This window comes from Leptonychotes weddellii, chromosome 8 (genome assembly GCF_054177405.1).
Source record: "Leptonychotes weddellii isolate Sample4059 chromosome 8, ASM5417740v2, whole genome shotgun sequence".
Classification (NCBI taxonomy): Eukaryota; Metazoa; Chordata; class Mammalia; order Carnivora; family Phocidae; genus Leptonychotes; species Leptonychotes weddellii.
The window spans coordinates 103,318-112,473 of NC_138376.1; the positions used below are offsets into that span (position 1 = coordinate 103,318).

The following is a 9,156-nucleotide window of genomic DNA, read 5'->3' on the forward strand; positions in this document are numbered from 1 at the left end:
ACGAGGGTGGAGACCGAGGCAGCCAGCGTCCCGTCCTGGTCCGAGACGGGGCAGGAGATGAGGGTGGAGACGTGCTCAGCAGACAGAAGCGTTCTGGATGCTCTGAGTCCTGGCCCAGCCGTGGGCTGTTCACTCAGTGTTTTTGAGCCCTGGTTTCTCTGTCTGTTGATTGGGGATTGTCATACCTTTCTCTCCTGCTTCATAACTGTCGTGAGAATTGAGAGAAATGCAGGAAGAGCTAAGTAACAGGTCCATCTGTCATCTTCCCAGGTATCCACGGAAGAAGTTCTGGATTGGGAAACCCATTGCTCGGGTGGTTAAGAAAAAGACGGGAGAATTCTCAGATAAACTTACGTCCCTTCAGCGAGGCCTGAGAGAGTTCCAAGGTGAGGGCTGGGGGGTGCACTGGGGTGGGAGTTGGAGCTGGGGCTCTGCATTGAAGGAGGGTACAAGCTTCTTACTGTCATCTTTGGCCTCACTCCTGGGTCTCCTGGTTGTTTTCTGTTTTCTTCTTGGGATCTCAGGGAGGGAGGCCCGTCAGGAAATTAATCCTGTCCGAGTAGAAAACGGGCCCGTAAGTTTGCTGGGCTCGAGGGTCATTCTTGTCCTTTTCTTGTCCCCAGGGAAGCTGCTAAGAGACTTGGAATATAAGACAGGTGAGTGTCCAAAGGGCTGTTCCCAGTTCACCTCCCATGAAGAATACTGTCCCCACAGAGACTCAGACTCCCCTGCTGCCCCCGGGGAGCCCGTTCTCTAACACGGCTGAGATTTCCCAGCTGCTTGTCTGCAGCTCCCTCCGCTGGGTCTCTAGTCTGCAACAGAGGTTTCTGCTTGATTGCCTGACCCCGTCTGCACAATGTTCCCCTCTGCCGAATGCCTGGCTCCCGCATTCGGAGGCCGTCTGTGCCTCAGGCCCCAGCACTGTGCTCCCTCCATGCCCTGCTGTCCAGTTGCGCACTGCATAGCCCTGAGGGGCCCTGTGACTAGCAGCCCTTTGATTGTAGGGTGTGGCAGCCCCGCAGGGCCCCCCAGTGACACCATTGCTCGTTCTGTCGTCCCCACAGTCAGTGTCACGCTGGACCCGCAGTCGGCCAGTGGGTACCTGCAGCTGTCGGAGGATTGGAAGTGTGTGACCTACAGCAGCCTCTACCAGGGTGCTTACCTGCACCCCCAGCAGTTCGACTGCGAGCCGGGGGTGCTGGGCAGTAAGGGCTTCACCTGGGGCAAGGTGTACTGGGAAGTGGAGGTGGACAGGGAGGGCTGGTCCGAGGAGGAAGAGGAGGGGGAGGAGGAGGAGGAGGGGGAGGAGGAAGAGGAGGAAGAGGAGGCGGGCTACGGGGATGGGTATGAGGACTGGGAGACGGACGAGGACGAGGAGTCCTTGGGGGAGGAAGAGGAGGAGGAGGAGGAGGAGGAGGAGGAGGTTCTTGAAAGCTGCATGGTGGGGGTGGCCAGAGACTCTGTGAAGAGGAAGGGGGACCTGTCCCTGCGGCCAGAGGACGGGGTGTGGGCGCTGCGCCTCTCCTCTGCGGGCATCTGGGCCAACACGGACCCCGAGGCCGAACTCTTCCCGGCCCTTCGGCCCCGGAGGGTGGGCATCGCCCTAGATTATGAAGGAGGCACCGTGACATTCACCAACGCAGAGTCACAAGAACTCATCTACACCTTCACCGCCACCTTCACGCGGCGCCTGGTCCCCTTCCTGTGGCTCAAGTGGCCTGGGACACGCCTCCTGTTGCGACCCTGAGCCCACCGCTTGCTGCCTCCCTTCTTGGGGATTCCAGGACCGTGATGGGGAGGGGTGTCTGGCCATGGCACCTGGAGCAGTGCACCCCCCCCCCCCGTGGCTGTGGCCCCTTGAGGCTTGCTCGGTGCCACCGCTCTGTCACCCAGCTCCTCCCCCAGCCCCGGGGGTTCCCAAGCAGATTTCTGACCCCGGAGTCCTTGAGGGCCCCTCTGCTGCCCACGGCCTTTGGCCCAGCGCTGCACGCTCTTTGTTGAATGGAGACGAGCTAGCATTTAGTCGCCCAGTCTGGCGTCTGGTGCTGGCCTGCACCTGAGGTCACTTGCCGTCCTCCATCCCCCGCCGTCCCCCTCGCCGACATCCTCTCTGCTGCCAGCCTTCCCTGCCACCCTAACTCAGAGTGACGCGCGTGAACGTGAGCAGAGCGAAAACCCGCCACGGGTTCTGGGCCATTTGAATGAGCCTCCTGGAGCACCGTGGAGTTGCCAGGCCCCGAGTGGGTGCCTCGCTTCTGAGACCAGGGTCCAACGTCTGACATTTGCACATCGAAGAAGCCAGGACCCTTGGAGCCTCTTGGGGGAGGGATCTGGAGACCTGTGGCTTTACGGCCACACGTGTGGTCAGTGATCAATAAATGACCTGAGGGTGGGGTCTTGGGAGGGGAAATTGTAAAGGGAAGCCAGAATAGCTGCTCTTGATCAGTCATCTAAAATCACCAGGGCAGACATCCGGTGCAGGAGAACCTCCCCCTGGGAAGCCCTGGCCAGTGCCTCCAGCAGGGTGGAAGCTTGGGCTCCGTTGTCCTGGGACAGGGGCGGTGGGGAGAGGAGAGGACGCCGGCGGGGCTCCCGGAGCTCGCCCGGCCTTCATGCTGGTCTTCCTGCCGGGAGAGGGCTAGAGCGCGGCTCACTGCGCCCACTCGCCCCCTGCTTCAGCCGGACGCCCACAGCCTTTGTCCGCACCTGTCCCAGGCCTGGCACCAGCATCCTGCACCCCAGCACCTCGGCCCCCACATCATCTGTAAATGTCCCTCTGATTTCTGCCTCTACTTTTGAACCCCCCACAGCACCTCCTGCAGTGCTGGGTACACAGCAGGTGGTCAGTAAAGACTTGTGGGATGAACAGCCCGGGTTCATATATTTTATTATAACCTTCCTGTGGCTCCAGAGCGGTTGCGTGGACAGCAGTGGCCCGGGGTCTCTCCTGGGCCCAGACAGGAACCCCCACATCTCCCTCTCCCACTGTGCTGGCCCCATGTCAACACCGAGCATCCGTGTAGCCCAGGACGGCCCATGACACGGCGACATTCCGTGGCATACCCAGAATCTTCCCTTGGAAAATGCGCGGTGCCTGCCCCGAAGGAAACGCAACCAGCTGAGCCTCCATCCTGCCCTTGGACACACTCAGCCACCCAGCCATTTCTGGTCTCTTCTTTCTGCTGGTTTTTTAATTGCCATGTTACAGATAGAAAAGGAAGAATTACATAAAGCCCTTTCAAGATCTCATTTATGACTCTTCCCCCTTTTTATTTTTCATTTGTTCTTTTTACTTTTCTTTCTAAATAGAGATATGCAAAGTGTGTCAATTATTAGAAATAAGACACGTTAATATGACGTCAGTTAATCTACATTCGAATGCTGAGAGAGAATAATCAGTAGCATATTCTTGAAAATTTACATTTATTTTGTTGATTGATGTGAATTGTTCCCTAACATTATACTCTCCTAATCTTTTATTTATGGAAAAATTTCAGAATTCTCAAAATGCCTTTTATCCTTTTTTGGAAAGAATTTTTATATAATGAGATTTCTGTAACTTTTTAAGGTGATCATTGTATAATTAAAATTTCCTATTTATTAAATAGGGAACATTTGCATTTGAACAAAATATAAATGCTTTCGGGTCATGGTTTAACGAGTTTCCTGAGTGTGAAACTTCCAGAATGAACTGTAGACGATGAAGTTTTCGTATGAAACAGCCTTTGAAAGTCATAAAAACGTGCGCGTTATGCTGCCACCTGAGGACAGAAAGTTGCCGCGTGGTACTTATTTGGCTAATTCTTTTGAACTTTTTATTTTTTATAATCATATTTTTAAGCATTTTTTTTTATGCGAGCGTCACCTACACGTATGGTCAGATCTACGTAGTGTTTATCACGGAGAGAGGAAAGAGCAGCCCCTCCCTCTCCCGGGGCGCTTCTTGGCGGACCATTTCCTCGACGGCGCTGGTGTGGGACCCTGTCCTCCGGTCCCCCAGCAGCCGAGGCTCTGGGTCCGGCCCCGTCCCCGAGCGCACGCGCCCCACCTGTCCATCCCGGCGGCCGAGCCCGAGCTCGGCGCGCCCACGGCTGGGTCTGCAGAAGCTGTCTGTGGGGACAGCCTGCTCTTCCTGGACTGGGGAATTTCCTTTTTCTGCCCTTTGGCTCCATTGCCTACGTCCGTCTTAGGAATCAAAGGCGTCCTTACCCATTGTCAGCATCCGTCGGGATGGCGGGTCGTCAGCTGCTCTGTCGTGTTGTCCCGGAGCCTGCGCCCCGGCCTGTGCACAGCCCTCCGGGGGTCGGGGGTCGTGGCTTGGCTTTGCTGCTTCCTGACCCCGTGTTTCCTGTGTCCCTGACCCTCTTCTTAGCTGACTTCCTCGTCCTGGCCCGGGAGCTTCCCGAGGGCGCCTGTAAGTTGTTTGAAGTGCGGAGTATCGGCAGGTTCTCGGCCCCTCGGTTCTGGGAACGTTCCCGAGTTACTTGTGGACGGTCGCTGTCTCCTCCGTTTTCTCTGTGGTCCCGGCCTTCGCAGGGCTCCTGCACGGGTTACTGAGAGGCCGGGGCGGCCCGGGATGTTTCCGGGCTAGGGCAGCGGTGAGGCGCGCGTGCAGGTTATATTCCAGGGGAGGGCGACACGCAGGGAACTGGCATAGGACGGTGACGGGCGGTGAGCCGCGGTCCGCTTTCCGGGCCAGCCAGGGCTGCTCCGAGGAGGACAGTCTGGGATCGCACCGGCCAGGGTCACGGGCAGGGACAGGCGGGGCCGGGACGCCCGCGTGTCTGCAGTGCGGTGGGCGGAGGGGCGGCAGAGCAGGGGAGGGGTCGGCGGCCTGGTGGACCGCGCTGCAGGGTCGGGGTTTCCCCCGAGGGCAGTGCGGTGGGCGGAGGGGCGGCAGAGCAGGGGAGGGGTCGGCGGCCTGGTGGACCGCGCTGCAGGGTCCCGGGTTTCTCCCGAGGGCGTTGGGAAGCTGCTCAAGCCTTACAGGCAGAGGATTAGTGGTTCCACTCAGACACAGGTATGCCGCACCTCGTATTGACCAGGTACTGTTCTTCGCTGGGATGCTCCCTGTCTTCAAGGAGCTCATTCTACAACAGACGCAAAGTTACGCATGACGGGCGCCTGGGTGCCTCTGGGGGTTGAGCATCGAACTCTTGATTTCGGCTCAGGTCCTGATCTCAGGATCGTGGGATCCATCCGTGCCTTGGGCTCCACCCTCAGTGGGGGGGCTGCGTCTCTCTCTCCCTCTGCCCCTCCCCCGTTCATGCTCTCTCTCAAATAAATTAACAAATCTTAAAAAATAAATAAGCAAATAATAAAAATAAGCATGGCAAATACAAAACAGCGTATGTTAGAAAATAAGCACAATGGACCAAAACCACTACGGTTGCTTTTTGAAACATCTTTGTGCAGATAAGTGAGGAAGCAGGGAGTCCTGGAGAGGAGACGTCTGTGGTGAATCCGCCGAGTGATGATAGTGTAGACTGTGGTGGTAGGAGGAGCGGGTTCCAGGCGGTGAACACGACTTGCTGCTCGGCCGACGGCCCCTGGGTTTGGGGTTCAGGCGCGGGCAGCTACGCGTGGTTGGGCAGCGGCTTTGGAGGCCGCGGTGGCAGGATCGGGCTCGGGTCTTGCTCGTGTTCCGTCCGAGACGTCTGTCGGGCATCTGAACGGAGAAGTCACGCAGGGAAAGGGCTCTCAGAGTCAGGACCGAAGCCACAGACTTGGGAGTCAAAACACACAGGGGCCAGCCAGTTAAGGCCCTGGCAGGTGTGAAGCTCGACACTAGGATGGGGCCGTGCTGACCCCTGGGCGGTCGGGCATCTGTCCACGGGCCAGAAGTGAGCAGCAGCGGGTTAGGAAGAGGTGCAGCGGAGGAGCAGATGACTCAAGAGCTGGGGGGGAGGGGGCGCCCCCGAGCGGGCACGGAGCTTGCGTCGGAGCTGCGGCTCCCCGCCTCGCCCCTGCAGCGCAGTGATGCTTTGCGCCCCGCGGGGTTTGCTGAGCCCCGCACGCATCTTTGTAAATAGTCCCTCCACTGAGGCCTCCTCAGTCACCCCTGTTGATAGAAGACCAGCCCAGGGCTGGGGTGATGGAGGGACGGAGAGGAAGGGGCGAGGTTGCGGCTGCTGCAACCAGGGGCTGGCCTGTGACACGCGCATTTCCAGAACAGGAACGGAGAAGACTCTGAGCACCTGGCTTGTGCTGTTCGCATTAAATTCCAGGCCCTTGGCCCTCCTGCGGAGGGGTAAGATGCTGATGATTCAGGTAGTCTTCCAAGGCTGTGATAAGAGAAAAAGAGGGGCGCCTGGGCAGCTCAGCCCGTGACGCGTCTGCCTTCAGCTCAGGTCGTGATCCCGGGGTCCTGGGGTCGAGCCCCGCGTCAGGCTCCCCGCTGAGCATGGAACCTGATTCTCCCTCTCCCTCTGCCCCTTGCCCAACTCATTCTCTCTCTCTCAAATAAATAAAATCTTTTTAAAAAGAGAGAGAGAAAGCAGCTTGCAGGAGGTGCTTGGCTTGGGGGGCTGATGGGTTGGTGCCCCGCCCAGATCACAGCCCAGGACAGAGAGGAAAGATCAGAGGTTCCCAGAGAATCTGCCTGCACATGGAGAGCAGTTTTGAATAAAAACAGATTGAACGATGAAAACGATGGTAGAAACCATGAGAGATTTCCTTCTTGCATCTCAATACTTACACTCCTTGTGTAAGTACTGCTCTTTCTTTTATTTAATTAGCTAGCAGGAGGATGATAGCAAGATGATAGCATCTTTGTCTTGTTCCTGATTTTAAAAGGATGCTTCCGTGTTTTAGTTAGGATTATTAAGTGTGTTGAATTCAATGTTTGATGTATGATTTTGTAAGGTGTGCTTTATAGGGTAAGAAAATTCAGTCCTTAGCATATGAAGCATTTTCAATGGGAATGAGTATTCAATTATATCAGAGGCATTTCTATCTCTCTTGAAGTGATATTTCTTCCCTCCGTTAATCTATTAATGAATGACATTGATGATTTTTTTAATGTTAAACCGATGTTTATATTCCAAGGGTAAACTCTATGATTTAATACCATTTTTGCCAAGTTCTGTTTATTAACTTTATTTAGGACTTTTGAATCTGTGTTCATAAGGAAAACTGGACTGCGGATTCCCCCGTCTACATCTAGTTTTAGTATCTCATTTACACGGGGCTGATAAAGTGGTTTGGGGAGCATCTCTCTGTTTTCTGTAATACTTCAGTGTGGGCATTATCTCTTTCTTAGAAGGTTTGATGAAATTTGCCTGTAAGATGCCAGTGGATCTGATATTTAATTTTGTTGGAGGGGAGGAGGAGGGAGGGCTTAAAATTTTAATTTCTAACTTGATTTAATAAATGGTAATAGATCTATTCAGGTCTTCTGTGTCAGCATGCGTCAGTATTGGTAAGTGATATTTTCTACAAAATTGTCCAGTACGTCTCTGTTTTCAAAGTTGTTGACGTAAATTTCTTCCCAATTCCTCAGTAGCCCTGTTTCCCATTGTTTTTTAAGATTTTATTTATTCATTTGAGAGAGACAGAGAGAGCACAAGCAGGGGGAGAGGCAGAGAGGGAGAAGCCCAATCTCCACTGAGCAGGGAGCCTGACATGGGGCTCGATCCCAGGACCTGAAGATCATGACCTGAGCCAAAGGCAGACGCTCAAAGACTGAGCCACCCTCGCGCCCCTCTGTTTCCCTTTTTTTTTTTTAAAGGTTTTATTTATTTATTTGACAGAGAGAGACAGCGAGAGAGGGAACACAAGCAGGGGGAGTGGGAGAGGGAGAAGCAGGCTTCCTGCAGAGCAGGGAGCCTGATGCGGGGCTTGATCCCAGGACTCTGGGATCATGACCTGAGCCGAAGGCAGGCGCTTAACGACTGAGCCACCCAGGCGCCTCTGTTTCCCATTTTTAATATTGTTATTTGTACTTTTGCTTTTGTCTTGACCAGTCTTGCTGAAGAGTTGCTACCTTAGTGGTCTTTTCAAAGAAGGAGCTTTCAGTGTTGTTGAACATTCTAGCATTTCTTTCACTTATGTTTGCTCTTAGCTCACTTCCTCTTTCTTTAAGCTTACTCCATTCTTTTTAATTTGTTGACCGAGGTAGTTTAATTTTACGATTTCATTTATCTCTACCAAATGCACCTAAGGCTGTAAATTTCCATCCCAGTAACACTGTCATGGATTTAAAGTTGTGTGTACAGAGTTCTTTGGTATGTCCCGTTCGGGAGATAGAGCTTACTTCCTTTCCCCTGGGTGTGGGGGGCTCACTCCTCACAGACAGGACTCTGAGCGGTGCTTGTGAGCAATGAACTGGATGGTCCAGCTTCTGGCGGCCACGGCTGCAGCCGGCACCTCAAATGCCCGGGAGAGACCGTGAGCCAGAGCTGCCCATCGCAACTGCCCCCATTGCTGACCCACAGAACCTGGGATCGTAAATGTTTGTCACCTCAAGCTGCTGGATTTGGGGGTCAGGTGCTGTCAGGCTCCAACAGCTGATGAACACAGTGTTAGCTGCATCATACCCTTTTGGTGTTTGCCTTAACTTTCAGGGGTTTTTTTGTTTTTTTTAAAGATTTTATTTGTTTATTTGAGAGAGAGAGTGAGAGAGAGAAAGAGCACAAGACAGGGGAGCGGAAGAGGGAGAAGCAGGCTTCCCGCCGAGCAGGGAGCCCGATGCGGGGCTCGATCCCAGGACCCTGGGACCATGACCTGAGCCAAAGGCAGACGCTTAACCGACTGAGCCACCCAGGTGCCCCAACTTTCAGTTTTAATACTTCAAAATTTTCATTATGATTTCAAATTTGGCCCATAACTAATTTAGAAGTGTGTTTTTAAACGTAAGAGCTTCTATAAATGTAGAGAAATTGACTTTATTTTCTGATTTTTCATTCTGTTACACTGTGGTCAGAGATCTTCCTCAGACGCACTGTTTTAGGAAAACAGCTCTGTTACTTGTGACTTTATGACGTTTGCGGGTGGGAGGGGGGTCAGGTGGTTTTTAAAGCTCTTCGGATTAATAAATCTTTCAAACATTTATACTTTTAGAAAACATGATTTTTTTTTTTAAGATTATATTTATTTATTTGAGAGAGAGAGAATGAGAGAGAGCAAGCACATGAGAGGGGGGAGGGTCAGAGGGAG

At 53.6% G+C, this 9,156-nt stretch overlaps 1 protein-coding gene across 1 annotated transcript; it reads left to right on the forward strand.

The window, feature by feature from the left end:
• Window positions 1-226: 226 nt before the first annotated feature.
• LOC102741442 (tripartite motif-containing protein 26) lies at window positions 227-3,249 on the forward strand. Its single transcript, XM_081827583.1, has 3 exons — window positions 227-386; window positions 624-656; window positions 1,065-3,249. The coding sequence occupies exons 1-3, from the start codon at window positions 227-229 to the stop codon at window positions 1,745-1,747; spliced, it is 876 nt and encodes a 291-aa protein (XP_081683709.1). The 3' UTR covers window positions 1,748-3,249.
• The last annotated feature ends 5,907 nt before the right edge of the window (window positions 3,250-9,156 follow it).

Excerpts from the sequence above, each read along its gene's own strand:
- LOC102741442 (XM_081827583.1), top strand. The coding sequence starts at position 227 with ATGCAGGAAGAGCTAAGTAACAGGTCCATCTGTCATCTTCCCAGGTAT. Across the intron at positions 387-623 it reads AGGCCTGAGAGAGTTCCAAG|GGAAGCTGCTAAGAGACTTG; the intron begins GTGAGGGCTGGG and ends TCTTGTCCCCAG. Across the intron at positions 657-1,064 it reads AGACTTGGAATATAAGACAG|TCAGTGTCACGCTGGACCCG; the intron begins GTGAGTGTCCAA and ends TCGTCCCCACAG.